The 14,977-nt window shown below is 39.1% G+C and overlaps 2 protein-coding genes across 10 annotated transcripts in view; one reads left to right on the top strand and one right to left on the bottom strand.

The window, feature by feature from the left end:
* Window positions 1–6: 6 nt before the first annotated feature.
* Window positions 7–10,638, bottom strand: frrs1b (ferric-chelate reductase 1b). Of its 4 annotated transcripts, none has more exons than XM_064332190.1 (16): window positions 10,550–10,638; window positions 8,256–8,457; window positions 7,901–8,052; window positions 7,662–7,756; window positions 7,289–7,430; window positions 6,972–7,154; window positions 6,324–6,422; window positions 5,644–5,791; window positions 5,275–5,388; window positions 4,947–5,062; window positions 4,609–4,695; window positions 3,514–3,611; window positions 3,011–3,069; window positions 2,330–2,473; window positions 1,650–1,714; window positions 7–1,512 (listed from the first exon to the last, which is right to left on the bottom strand). In XM_064332190.1, exons 2-16 carry the CDS (start codon window positions 8,455–8,457, stop codon window positions 1,420–1,422), a joined length of 1,797 nt encoding a protein of 598 aa, XP_064188260.1. In that variant the 5' UTR covers window positions 10,550–10,638; the 3' UTR covers window positions 7–1,419. The 4 variants fall into 4 exon arrangements, with proteins under 4 accessions (XP_064188260.1, XP_064188259.1, XP_064188258.1 ...); XM_064332189.1 differs by lacking the exon at window positions 10,550–10,638 and adding an exon at window positions 10,362–10,521; XM_064332188.1 differs by lacking the exon at window positions 10,550–10,638 and adding an exon at window positions 9,399–9,530.
* LOC135253192 (glycogen debranching enzyme-like) overlaps window positions 9,583–14,977 on the top strand; it is a 31,122-nt gene continuing 25,727 nt past the window's right edge. For 2 of the 6 annotated variants that reach the window (XM_064332181.1, XM_064332180.1), the window contains exons 1-5: window positions 11,186–11,344; window positions 11,996–12,145; window positions 13,360–13,570; window positions 13,845–14,014; window positions 14,569–14,772. In XM_064332181.1, coding sequence (XP_064188251.1) covers window positions 12,064–12,145; window positions 13,360–13,570; window positions 13,845–14,014; window positions 14,569–14,772 — 667 coding nt within the window. In that variant the 5' untranslated portion in view covers window positions 11,186–11,344; window positions 11,996–12,063. The other 4 variants (XM_064332182.1, XM_064332185.1, XM_064332183.1 and 1 more) reach the window with 4 other exon arrangements.

Here is a 14,977-nt window from a genome sequence, read left to right as displayed (position 1 = left end):
GGTCTCTTTGGTCTTCAGCGAAAGCGTCTTATTGTGCTTTTAAACACTCTGAACAAATCTCAAAACAGGTGCATTAGCAATCAGCCCACACACATTGCAATAAAGAGGCTACTGTGCTCTAATGCAAAAAAACAAAATATACTTACTTAATTACACAACCTAAAAATGAAAAAATAAATAAATAAATAAAAATATGAACTAAAAGGTGCTGCGAGGACAGGTTACTGATGTAACTGTGGGCAGCAAGAAGGCCTTTAAAAGCCCTGCAGAAAGCCTGTCTCGACATGATTACAGCTCTTGCTTTGTGCATTCTATCAAAAGGCAACAACGTATCTATACTTCCGAACAATGCCAAACTTTTAATGCCGCCCACCTGCATCAACAGGCTTGACAGGTTTATATTTTGTTGGACGTTACATGCTATAAAAATATTCTCCTTGAAGAAATGCTATACACTGCCTTAAAATGCATTTGAACTGTCCAACAGTACACAGCAGAAAAAAATATATTTTTCCTTGGGGAAAAAAACTAAGCCAATCTAAAGCTTTAATGAATTTACGTACCAAATAATTATCATCAATATAAATGATGTTAAAATAAACATTATTGAATGTAAACCATATTTATAAATTCTGTTAAATTACTAAAAATTACCATTAGAAATGTTTTACAAATTGAGTGTATATTTAATATAAATTTTTAATTAATTATTCTTCCAAGGGACATAACATCTGATCACTTCTACAGGCTTAGCCCTTCCATTTTAAAACATATTAACCACGTAGTCTTTAAAAATATTTAATCCACACGTGGACATTTATGTAAAATGTTGGAGTAACAAATATAGAAACAAATAGACATGTTACATCAAATTTTAAGAACAGAAAAATCAGTATGTTTAAAATGCTTGTTTTGTGATTGCAAAAAAATGAAATACAGAAGCCAGATCACATAAAATGTTATATTGGGCTTAAAGTTTGAATGTTAAGTGAAAATGCTTGAAAATATAGCCTGTTTCACCATGCAAGCTCAGCTGAACAGTAATAAGAAATTGTGTCAATCTGCAGGAAAGGCACAATACTGCCTGCATTACACAATTAACAAGACAGCTAAGTAAATACGTTATGCAAATTACTAGCGTTCAAGCATAAGTCTCATGCACATCCAACAATATTCAAGTCATTCTCAGTGCATTTCTCCACACCTGTTAAGCCCCTTTCAACATTAAAGAAAACACACCCACACTTTCAGATGCAGAATGTTGCATTGCTTTGAAGCATCTTAAACCAGACTTACAGCTATCAATCCTCCCCCTAGCCCAGCGATCAGTGCAGTCTGTCTCAGAAGACTTAGCATTGTGCGTTACATTTGGCAGCATTAGGAAGATATTTAAAAATGGGGCCAGGTGAGGCGATGTTCTCAGATGCTGCTGATGGAGTACAAGAGACAGCTCAGCAGTGCCACATTCCCGCTGAGGAAGACCGCCAACACAACCCTTTTAAACACACCGCCCTGCAAAGAGCCAGAGACACGCTTACCACTCAATATTACAAAACCTAGGTTTCACAGAAACTCAATTTACAGTGAAAGCTGTAACAAAAAATAACATGATTTCTGAAAGAAAATATGCCTTTTAGTGTAAATCTTACTTCACAACTGGTTAATTCTGTGGATTCAGGCAGAATTTCATCTTTATCTTCCGAGTTGCCACTTCCTGCAACAGACAATTTTTTTATTATACAATCAAGCACGGTAATAATTCAGCATTCCTAATACAGGAGGACAAAGGCTTTTTAGACTGCATGAGCTGCCATTTACACCCAATTAGTATTCATCTCACACTTCGACCAGTACGGTATTTAATAAGTGTCATGGCTAATGGCACTGGCCCACTCTGCGTCCTCTCCCTGCAGCAGCGACAACATTTTCCATTAAAAACACATGAAACTATTTCAGAAACGCTAAAGCTTACTTTTAAACGGATACTCTCTTATATTTCATCAGAGAGAGAAAATATAAATAGGACAATTATGCACTGGGATGCTCAATATACTTTAAAAAAATATTAAATATTGGAATTTTGGTTGTTTTAGGAGCTTTCTGATATTGATCAATACACAGTCAACAATTACTGTATAATGTTAAAGAAGCTAGCAAGAAAAGATATCTTTGCTTTTTGAAGGCTCTGTAAATTATTACAATTGCCTGTCTTACAAATGAAGAAACATGGAAGCCTTTTTTCTATAGCTTCTTAATTGCCATAATTATTTTTTTCTGTAGAGATAGATTAAGCGTCAGGGAGGAAAGGAAATGGATACAGCAGACATACCCAATTTGAAAAAGCCTTTACTGTGAAACTCCAGAAGCAGCTCTGCTACCACGCCCCACACAACCATTCCTGCCAGGACGCCCGTGGACCAGGGTCCAGGAAGAACCAGAGCCTGCTGATGGATCCCCAGGAATATGGCAACAACTGTAGCACAACAGGACAGAACCAATGCCATTCACCCAGTGATTACGCACCAATTACAATTACCCCAAAGACAAATCAAGTGTCCATTTGAGCCTATATCACCACTAATAGAAGACAAGGCCCTGGAGTAGACAAATTCACCTACAAAGGTTTCTCAAGATTAATCCACTTTATTAATATCAACTTTTCTAAAGAGTTGACACAGCATAATGTCAGTAACTGGTTAACTATTTTATTTAAAGGAGTTTTGTACAAAAACTCAATGTGTGCAGTAAAGCTACAGTAGTGCAAGATATACAGAAGGAAATGTGACTTAAAATATGATATGAGATATCTCATATCATATATGAGAACATACAATATGAGAATATGAGTGGTGTGTTCATTCAAAATACTAATTCCACCAAAAACCATACTGTAATTCTGAAATATATGAACTGAAAATAAACAACTGGGCAAAGAGTTTACATATAGCTGTTTTCAAACTATTTCTCCATTGTCTCAAATGAAAGAAAACTACTGAAAATCACTACATACCAGCAATTATCTCTGCAATAGTACCAGCACCAAAATGCATCCAATTGAATATGTACCTTCTGAGGAGAGAGAGAGAGAGGCTGCTGAGAACATCCATGTACTAAACATTCATGCTAATATTCAGATTATGCCAGCACACTTTGGCTATGCTGCAATGTTGTGGAGTGCACTTGAGTGGACTCTAGTGTAACTAATACCGTAAAGCACATCTTTGGAAGTTCCATACAAAACCAGCAGGGTGTCATACAATAAGTACATTCAATTGGAACTTGAAATTAATTTTCTTTTCCAAGTCAACACATATTTCCATAATAGCCCCAGGGAAAGTGGACATATCAAGCACGTACACCAAGTCAGCTTACCTTACAAATACAGTATTTAAATACTGTATTCAGTACATCAGACCTAATCACATTTTAATTAGGCTGAAAATGTGGTCATGTAAATTCTGTTTAAAGGTCAATGAGTCAAAACCTGCAACAGTGTGAGAAGGGAGGGGTTACCTTGCGGAGTCTGGTCGGGGTCTGAGCAGAGCCATCACAGGCTGAATCACCGCAAGAAACATGACAGTACAGCCAAGGTAAGGGTGAGCTCCAGCACGCTGGAAAACGGAGAAACAGTCAGACTGAACACAGCAAGCTGTAGAAATACCACAAACTGATCAACCGACTCTCATGTACACAACATAATACAGGGGAACCACAAAAACAGACAGAGAAAACAAGAGAATATTGCAGAATATATTCGGTACTGATAGTGCCAGCAACTGAACAAAAGCCATTTCATATTCTTAAGACATGTCACAAGCCAGAACATAAAGCATAGTTCAAAGTGCAAGAATAAGCTGAAATTTTAAGAATTATTCACAGGTATATAATTATTTAATTAAAAGCTCCCATTTACTGTTTCTGGAGAATGGGAGCCCTCTGCTGGTCACAGTGGGAAAGAGCAGCACAGTTTTGAGAAATTGAAATTGAGCACTTGTTGTGATTAAATGATGTGCTTCAAATACAAAAGATACTGAGATCGAGAAGATAATATATTTTTAAATAACATCAGCATAGACAGATAAGGATTTATAAAACCACTGTTTATGGCACCTGTCATACAGCTAATCATTGAGTTTCAAGCATTTAAAAAAAGCATTTGTTCAAATCACTGATCTACATGGAATAATGATTTTTAGCCAGTGATATTGCAGTTCCATCCATGATGACTTTCCAATCACCGCCCAGCAGTCATAAAAACTTAAAACAGCAGGACACAAGGGCCCTTTTCTGTCAGGTTTAGAAAATGACATGGATGGCAGAGCAAGGCTTAAGGAGTCCAAATATATACGGAGCTCTACTTCATGGGATTAGACAATCCAATCAAAATACTTTTTACCAAACCAGAACCCCACAGCTGGCTCAATCCCAAGTGCTATAATAGCTTCAGACTGGTCCAACTGTAACTATAATGGGTTAAATTCAAAAAAGTATAAACGGCTTTATTCAAAACCGTGGTCCATGTCCATTATGAAGAGTATATGGTAGTAACTCCACGTTTTGTATCACAAACCATCAAGATACACAATCAAACAGAGAAATGAAGCTTACATGACTCCAGCCCCCTCGGTAAATAAAGGGTAGAATGAATGCCACAGAGGTCAGCAGCACGGTGAGGACCATCAAGGCTCGATGTACCTGGGGAAACGGCAGGAGACAAAATGAACACCCCCATTTACTTATTCTACTGCAGACTGCCACAATCACCTCAACGAATGCAGCGAAACTACCGAATCAGCCGAGATATCAATGCAAACCCTTTCAGAAAGAAAGAGTGCCCGCGTGTAATATCACCTATTGTGGAACAAGCCATTAACCAAAAAAGCACATTACCAAACAAGAGCAAAAAACCCTTATGTAAAAAATGAAGAAATACAGAAATCTATTACCTGAAACCAAACCCTCTGCCCGCAGAGGGCTCTATCAGTCCAATCGTCTTTGAAGTAGCGCGCAATAATAATACCAATGTTGACCGTGGACATCCAGGCAATAAGCATAAAAGCCCCTGCCAGTTCAGAGGAAGGAATTTATCAGAGCACTCAAAACAGTAGGGCCATAGATTTACAATCTGCTGTTGCACTTTTAAACAAAATTCTTTCATTTATTTTACTCTAAAATACCAAGGATAAGACTGCCTGCTGATATCAAGTTTTATACACATTTACGAAATTTTTTTTATTTTGACTGTTATGATTTCTAATCTGGGAGCAAACTTACCATGGAATTTCATGAGCAAAGGAGAGCGTGACCCAGTCAGATTCTGAGGGGGCCCAGTGATAACTGTCTGAAAGGCAGATATCAGAGGCTGTCTGCCGTGTCTGTGGATCATACCTGAAAATTGATAAGCACAACAAGTTGCAATCACCTCAATTCAGGGCTGGACCTCAGCCAATCTCCTGCACTTGCAGCTATCATCTACATAAGATAATGGTAAGAGAATGCAAAGGTAGCAAAGGTTATTACCTTCCATATTTTTAGAGCCATACAAAAAATGCAGTTATCAGCTTCATGAAAATTATTTTAAAAAAGGACGGTGAAAGTCACCAGCATTCTTTAAAGACTTGAAACACAAGAGTGAAGCCTGACCATTTTCTGCTCGCCCATGTGCCATGAACAGGTAGTAGCTCTCGTTCAGGCTGAATCTGGTGAGGTCCTGTGGGATGTGAATGTTCCTGCGGAACCTGCATTGGATGACCCCGTCTGACAGCCTCCAGGCTGTGTCTGTTAGAAAGTTCTAGCAAAGAAGGATACAGTGGCAGTTAAAGCTAATGGTTTGATTTGGGGACAGCGCAAGTGACCACATGAACAGCAATAAAGTGAAGAGAGATGCACACAGTCCCAATCAGTAGTCTGCCAGGACAACAGGAGCCAAAGAAAACATGCAAGCTTGAAGAACGTGCAATCCAGCACAGCATACCAGAGCAAGGAATTTCAAACAACATAGAAAAAATCAAAATGAGATTTGATTTGTCCATCCACGATATCAGCTTATTCCCCAGTGTCTTTTAACATGTAATAGAGACCAATGCAAAGTTCATGTATGAAATATTTAAAATAGAAAGCAACTGACTGATAATTCAAAAAAGAATCATATGGAGAGGTGAGAGCAAGAATTTTAAAAAAAATCAGTGCTCGTATAAAATAAACATTGCCTTATCTAATCAAACACAGCTGCTAAAACACAGGTTGCCCTCAGAAATCGAGCACTGACGTGACAAGGAAAATGTCCCTGAGGGAATGTCAATATAGCCTGTGACATTTTGTACCTCTGATGCCACCACTGGATGGCTTCGGCCTGTGACAAAGGCAGCATCAATGTCCACCTTGTTACCATCTTTCACACACAGGTACATGTCGTCATTCCCCTGTAGACAAATACACCCCGTTTACATTCATCCAAAAAACTCTGCAATCAGGGGCACCCTTGAACATTTGGGGTCCCTCAGAAAATTTTTATTTGCCCCCCGCCCCCTTTTTCCTTCAGCGATATAGCATATTTCAAACAGTGGTTTAAAGGAACAGAATGGTGCCATGGCAGACTTTAAAAAACCAATTGAAAAATAAGGCATTTCTGAACTTGCTCTGATTTATTTGGTAATGTGCCTGCTTGGTACTGTACATCCAAAATAAAAACTGGTTAATTTTCTACTGGAAGGTAACAGCTACAAACTCCAGACTTCTGTTAATTACATATTTCACATCTTCACTTATGTTAAATCACGCAATGATAACCTACCTTGGTTCACAAAAGCTGAGCCCCCTAATTGCGGTTGCCAACTCAGGTAAGCAACTCCAAAATGTCATGTTACATTGCAAACACTACTGTCAACCGACTCTGACACTGTAGGGAGCGGCAGAAAATAAAACTAAGTAGATTTTTTTTAGTTTAAATATACTTCTGTGGGGACACCCACCATCCATCTATCCAGTGACAGCGCGAAGGATATGTAGCCGTTAGCTGGCCCACTGAGCTCAAACAGTGTGCTCTGCCCCGCTGTGGTGAAGGAGAGGAAGAAGCAGAAGGGCTGCAGCTCTGGGTCACAGCCCACAGGGTCCCGCAGGCAGGACTTCCTGATGCCACAGCCCTCAGAGCTGAACTGAGAGAGAGAGAGAGAGAGAGTCATCAGCCTCAAACAGTAAACCTCAAACAGAGCGTGCCTCACAATACATCTCAATCTTTACCATCATAACCGGCGTCACAGTAGCAGTAATCGAACTGGGTCTGACTCACTGGTCTTGGAAGTACAGCCGGTGTTGTGGTTGTTGCAGCAGAGTGGGTGGGGTGGGGTGGTCCTGGAGTAACCCCAGCCTGAGACACCACAGGGCCAAGGATTTTCACCCAGTAATCACGGTACTTCTGAACCACCGTCACTCTGACACACACGGACACAAGAACGTGCAGCACACAACATCAGTCAAGAACAAACAAAATAAGAACATGTGACTGCATGACACAGTCTGCAGTGATACGCTCTTGAAGATGAGTCTAAGTTCTTCCTTGAAGCCACTACTAATACATTGGATTTTAGCAAAATACATAAAATAGGAATTTTATTGAACAGGCACAAGACAAGCACCTGGGGGAGGGATAATTGGACACTCACAGAAATTGGACACTGGATGGGACGCTTTCCGGAGAGTTCCAGATAACTTGGATTTGTCTCTTTTTGCTATCACTTGTGTGGCTCACAGCTGATCCCTTCAAATGATAGGGTTGAAGCACACTGAGTTTGTCCAGACACAAAACACTACTATTGTTAAATGACTGTAATTTAACATGGCACACAGTAGCTGTGTGGTTTCTGAGTTCATGTGAAGAAACTTAACAGTCTAAATCACTCACCTGTGTGGGGCCACAATTCAATAGCTGTGAGTCAGTGCTATTAACAAGAGTAAATGATCCCAGTGCACCACCATCAAGATTTCCAGCATCCCGAGCTTCAATAAGAAAACCCTTGAAATATGTAGTCCCAGATTTGGAAGCAGACAGGGTTACTAAAGACACAGTGACGAGAAACAAATGTCACCTATGACCTTCTTTTAAACAAAATTATTGGCTTGTTTTTGTTATTTTCATTATGTATATTGTCACTATGCTATAAGGAATCTTCTGCTGCTACTTAAGATGTAACAACATTAACTTCTGATTACTATAACAATGTGACTCTTATAAAACAGCTGGACATACAGTACAGTACCTTGGACTTGATCCCCAGGACTAAATTTATCCTTGTTCGCTGTTATTGTATATGTGTTGGGTTTTGTGCTAGAATGCTGACCATGACTTGGTTCCATGCTCGTGCAAGCAACTGTTACTTTTCCATTACTGAAACAGGTAACTGTCTTAAAACTAACTGTAACCACCAGAGCCAACAGTAGACTTGGTAAGTTTACAGACATCTGAAATGAAGAACAAATCGACAAATGAGATGACAACATGTATTCCCAATTTACTCCCATCATTGGCTTTTATGGACCTATGGCCCTAAAGAATTCTAAAATCATCTCATTTTTATCTTTGCATGTCTCTGAAAGCAGAAGCAGAAGACTGGAAGTTTAGATGGAACTCTTAAATTAATTCTGTCTGAGCTTATCTAAAGCACTGTGGGTGTTTTAATGTTCATGTGACAAATGTTCCTGCACCATGTGAGTCCATACTACTTCTCTTATAATGTGTATAGCCTATGATTCACCCTCAGCCTGACTCCTGCATGACTTGCTATCATTTAACATTTCATTTTCATCATTAAAGTAGGCTGCCTTACCAACTGCTCATGCAAGTATAAGCACTTAATAGCAGGTATAAAAGTGTACATCAGAAACACAAAGGTATTATATGGTATTCAAGAACATTGCACTTAAGACTGCATGGTACCACAATGTCCACACTGTACGCCATTTATCAAGTTACGCTCACTGTCATTTATTTAAAACTGAATGTGAATACCAACGATGACTGCCAACAATACATAATAAAATCCGATTCATTCTCTGAATATGACGTAGACAGTCACAGATGATCATTTTATTAAAATCTAATGTTAGCTGGGGAAAGCAAAAGCATAGTAGTAAAAAAACATTTCTTGATCCTTTTCAACTACGAAATTAAACAATAACAGTAACACGCTTCAATTCCCGGTCCTTAAATGCTTTTCAAAAGGTATGTAAAAAGGTATGATAATCGTAAATATTTTGCGTGAGGTACACCTGTCCAAAACTTACTCAACGCCCAGCAAAACAAACCAAAAGGTGAAACTGTTCTTAGTTTACAAGCACACTACATCCTATAGTATTATTATAACGTTCTACAGTTAGTTTCATATAAAGTTCTCACGACTCACCATGATCAGTCTCACTGCACCGACCTCCTAAACGAGGAAGTTGCAGCATGAATTTTATTTCTTGCCGTGAAAAACTAGAGTAGGCTGAATAGGAGGATCTTTCTTCAAGGTGGCCTGTAATTGGTTAAAGACCGGCATACTACTAAACAACAGGTGACCTTTTTAACGTCTATGCAAAGTATACCTTCACAACGTAACGAGGAGAGCATGATGGAAAGTGAAGTCCACAGCTCGACATTGTGCGGTATACCGATTTCGTGCTGGACTTGTCTTCCCATCGGCCCATTTGCAAAAGAGTCGAGCGTTGTAGTGTTCTGATTTGTGAGTACCTGGTATTTACAGTAGCCTAGAGTACATCTATTGTGCCTTACTTTTACCGTCATTAGCGAGCTATTTACTACCTATCGAACTTATCGAATGCAGGCCTACTCCCAAAACGGGTTTCTGTTTCTAATTTTATGTAAATTGTTTGGTGATTATATATTTATTTAAACAACGTATTGTTCGTTAATGTTGAGGGATATTCAGCTAGGATGTATGTGACAATTATGCTAGGATTTAACCTTGGCTAGCCTACTTGATATTTTGTGTATGATAAACAGAAACAAAGAAGCTGACTGCACTCAGTGGAGTTTTTATTTGGGCTACAAAAATATGTGATCGCATATCGGGAAGACTATCAGTGACAGACAGTCACATGGTAGACTATGATTTTGAAAAACTGGGTTTCTGATTAATCACTTTGGCATGCAATGGCTTAAATGAACATGCATCTAATCAGTTTCATTTTACTGAGTAAACAGTGACTTAAGCAGCCGCAAAAAATGGATGGCGGCTTAATGTAACATTATATTGATCGGCGTTAATGACAGAACAGCAACATCTCTTAATAGACTTACAATGTGACAATAGGTTGTGGGTAACGTTCAGAACGGATACCGTGAAAATCAAAGCATTAAATACCTTATTAGAACAATATTACTAGTCGCAGTTTCGTGGGTCTTGCTAGCCAGTTTGCCTTTCCTGTATAAGCGTTTGCTTTCAAAGAACTATGGGCTTTTGTTTCAAAGTAAGACAGATGTTGTATTTGTCTAAAAGTAGATGACACTAAAAAGATGTAGGCTGCTGTTAGATCGCTTGATTTGCTTCACCTGTTTTATTAAATGTGGTGTTGCTACACGGCGTTAGAGCGAGTTTTCGTGGCTTGCCCACTAGCGTCCTTGTTACTGCTATTCTCCGTTTAAACTCAGTCTCCAATAGCCTACATGTATATTTATTCCTCATGGATTTCCCTATGTGTGACCCAGAGGTTTAACATAAATTGTCCCCAGATAAAATGCCTATAGTGCGAGTCTCCATGGTCCGTAGCCTATATTATTGACAGACAAATTAAAATGCCGAGTTGCGAATTTAACGTAAGACTATGACTGTTTACTCCTAACATTACGGTAGCCCACTCAGGGTAAAGGTTGTGTTAGGACTCACCCAAACCCCACCCACTCACAAACGCAACTGGGACAGTTGGCACTATTTCTATTTCCAAAATAAGGTGATACGATAAATTAAAAAAATACTGTTAAAACAGTTTTGGTGCATAGTGTGAAGGTAATTTGCAGTAGGCTAGCTAGAATAAAATAATATATCCAATAATAGGCTATAATATGCAGTTCGAGTATTCCTAGTTTATGGCAAAGCTAGGAATACATTGCACATTTGAGCACAGTTAGGAGTTCCTTGGAGAGACGATGTAAGATGTGATTACATTTAACACGTCGAAATGGAATATTAAAATAGCCTGACCTTCTTCAAGATTCCTGACCTTATCAGTTGGTTAATTTTGGCTGCTGTGCAGCTTGTTTTATCCGCAAGGGTCGGGAAGTTGCAGTAGATGTAGCTGTCGATGATGCCTGTCCTTTGATAATCTGGATTAATATTTTTCACTGAAAGTGCGTATGTTTTCTTAATCACAGAAACAGAAGTGGTATTGATATAATCCAATTTACTGCAGTGTTTCCTGCGTCCTTGCTAGTCGATTAGTAATCGTTCGTGTGACATACAGTGACGGTTGCTAAAGGGAAATATTTTTGCCATTAAAGTAAATGTATTTAATTGTTTCCTTTTTAATAAACGTGCTTGAAGAGATGAATTTGGAATACGAACTGTGAAAGTTTCCAAACCAGGAAGCTATTGCATGCTTGATACATGTTTCAACTATAGATTACATTTATTGTGCTCGTTAATATTACAACGAACGGGATACTTTGTTGTCGGAACTTTGTGCTGAATTAGTAAAATAACATTACTTAGTTGCTGTCATTGCGACAATAGTCGGGTGTTTTATATTTGTTTGTTTTTGGACTGTGATAGCGCTTTTCAACAATCCGCACTATCCACACCGTCGTGGTAGGCGAATTGGTTAAATTTTGATTTAAATCACCATTGGCTTTGTGAAATGTTAGATTGGCTTCCTGTAAATGTATTGATTACCCTTTGATTTGTAGTAACAGAGTTGTATGTAGACTGTAACGTACAGCCGGTGGTTGTGGTAGCATTCTGTATTGTTGGTAATGTAGGCTATATCCCTCCCCCCATTGAAGGTGATCCTCGGGAATCCTAAAGCATCGTTTCCTGCATGTAAAGGGCACCTTAAATACGGGGAGCAAAAATGGTCCACGGCAAACAGACAAGAGTCATGCTACTCAATGACATGGAGAAACTCGAGAGGACTCTGTTTCGACTGGAGCAAGGTACAGTAATTTCTCGACATTATATTTCTCATTCCGTGTCTTGTATGATAGGCCACACAGCTATGGCTGATGTTTTCTTTTATGTCCGTTTCCGATGAAGTTATTTTGGAGAAATTGCCTCAATTAATAGCCGTCTGTTTGATATCTATTGAAAGCTACACCGTTATTGATTCTGTGACTGCGGAGAACTGCAACTTATGTTGGGTTATCTCTAAGTGCAATGTTTGTGCACTTGTAATGTACAGGTTAATGACAGAAAGCGGCGAGAAACTGAATTATTTCCAACATTTAAGAGCCTTGTCGTACATTTGACATTTCTGGGACGGGGTGTGTATCATGTGTGGAAAGTAGCAGCTATGTGGCTATTTATAGCGCTGAAAAAGCTTTGGTGCTTGTGGCTTAACTGCAGGACAGAAATGTTTTGTTGAACCAGTGCTTAAAATTTAAGTGGTTATTTCTGGGTTTATGCTATTAAAACTATATTTGTGCCAGCACTTTCCATGGGCAACAGTTAACAACATGGTTTCAAGAAGTCATTTCAAAACAAAAACACATGAAATCCTGCACACTAGTATTGTATCATCATGCACCCTTAGTGGTGTAATGCATTTCTCAACAACAGTCTACAGCACTCAAAAGCATGTTTGCAATGAAGTGCATTTTATTGCGTAAGTTCTTGATTTTGTTTCATTCATCATAATATTCTCTTATGAGTCTTAATGTAGATTTGGTGGACTAATGTTGTTTAAGCAGATTTCCTTTTAAGATGTGGGGCCACGTTTTCTTGAATATAGTATCACAAAGGATTATGTAATTGATGCTTGTGAAAAATCACATGGTCGTGAACGGCAGAAGCGTTTTGATGATGAATGTATTATTATAGAAATTGAACATTAAACAAAAAGAAATTCTGGTAGTAGTTGGTACTTGATTTCACTGTAGTTATTTGTTGTTTTTCTTTTTTTGTTGTTGTAATGAATCACCTGCTCAGGGGTTTTCAAGTTTGCAAATGAACATAGCAGCGTTTCTACATTTTACCACAGTATTGCCCTTATTATCCTGAAGTGAAAAGAATTACAAAATTGTTTTTACAAAACCTTGCACCGTATGTGTTGAGCGCAGACAGAATGGAATCCAAGAGATTTGGTAATATTATGCTTGCCAGCATGCCTCCACTGTCATTCAGTTATTATTACTTTGCAATTTTTCTTTAGGCTACGAGCTCCAATTTCGGCTGGGCCCCACTCTCCAGGGGAAAAATGTGCATGTTCACGTCAACTACCCGGCAGAAGGAGCAAAGTTTGACCGCCACAAGTTCCGTGCTTTGGAATGGGTGAATCCCACTGGGAGAGAGGATGACTCTGACAAGTTCTGTAAACTCGAATTGAAGACTGCAGGGTCATATCAGTATTATTTTGGCTGTGGGTAAGCTCAATCTATTCCATTGTTTATTCTCTACAACTTAGGTGATCAGATTTAACAGAAAAGGTAGTTGGCAGTAACTGTGCTTCATACAGGGCAGGCCGATATAAGGGACTAGTCTTGTTTTAAGTGTCTTGTAGTGCTTTGGCAAGTATTAATTTTGTATTATCTTCTGCGACTGCAGTGACATTTGCAATAAAAATAATTTGTGTGGAGCTTTTTAAAATTTCTGGTCACCGGCATTACACATCCACCAACATTGTCACCATTTTTGCAGGAATGAAGAGAAGACTGGTGGTGGCTACATTGTAGTGGATCCAATTCTTCGTGTGGGTGCTGATGATCATGTTCTCCCTCTGGACTGCATCAGCATTCAGACCTACTTAGCCAAGTGTCTTGGCCCTTTGGACGAATGGGAGGACAGGCTCAGAGTGGCCAAGGAGTCTGGTAAGACTGGAGAAGGCTTGACCTTACTTGTTAAAGGTTCCAGAAAATATTCAGCTCATCAGGACCCATCTGGTAAAACACATAACAAAAGGTTTTTTGATTTGTTTGTGGTTCTTATGTGAGATAGTGAACCAACTAGTTTCAGTTGAGCTGTGCTCTTTAATTTACCCTAAATATTAGTTTACCCATGCATGGTGAGACTGGGTGATTATCATTTGGTCAGTGATTCTGCAGTGTATCAAGCTAGTGTTTGCATTACATTTGACCTCAAAAAAGGCAACATTCATACAGACGGTATTCGTCTGATTTGTCTGTTCCTGATTAGAAGTAGGACTAGATTAATCATTAGCTAAATCCATGTGCGCATTACACATAACGGTTAAATAAACTAAGATACAAAAAAAAAGAACACCAAATAATTATATAATATATTTCTAAACCAGTGTAATATTTGGTAAATATGATGTTTATGCAGTCAAAAGACAATTGTAAGATCCTTGCTGTTGAATATAAATGTACCTCTCTAAAGGGTGATTTTCTGTTGTTTTTTTCAGGGTATAACATGATTCACTTCACGCCCCTGCAGACGCTAGGCTTGTCACGTTCATGCTACTCTTTGGCGGATCAGTTGCAGCTGAATCCAGACTTCTCTCCTCCTGGGAAGAAGTTCACCTGGGCAGATGCTGGCAACCTGGTGGAAAAGCTCAGGAAAGAGTGGAATATGGCCTGCATCACTGACGTGGTTTATAATCACACAGGTTTGTCCGTGCCTGCTTCCGAGCTTTCTTGGGGGGGAAAGGACCCCAAGATTTTCCCTGTAGATGTTACATTACATTACAGGCATTTGGCAGACGCTCTTATCCAGAGCGACGTACAACAAAGTGTATAACCATAACCAGGAACAAGTATGACGAAACCCCTAGAGAGAAGTACCGGTCCAAGTGCAGGGAACAACCGCATAGT

The sequence above is a fragment of the Anguilla rostrata genome, chromosome 4, assembly GCF_018555375.3.
Source record: "Anguilla rostrata isolate EN2019 chromosome 4, ASM1855537v3, whole genome shotgun sequence".
Lineage (NCBI taxonomy): Eukaryota > Metazoa > Chordata > Actinopteri > Anguilliformes > Anguillidae > Anguilla > Anguilla rostrata.
Note: the sequence above shows the minus strand (reverse complement) of the source record. Positions and strands in the feature narration are given on the sequence as shown.

Coding starts and splice junctions, on each gene's coding strand:
- frrs1b (XM_064332188.1), bottom strand. Junction 7,757..7,900: donor TGAATTGTGGCCCCACACAG/GTGAGTGATTTA, acceptor TATCATTTGAAG/GGATCAGCTGTGAGCCACAC. Junction 7,155..7,288: donor CGGCTGTACTTCCAAGACCA/GTGAGTCAGACC, acceptor TCTCTCTCTCAG/TTCAGCTCTGAGGGCTGTGG.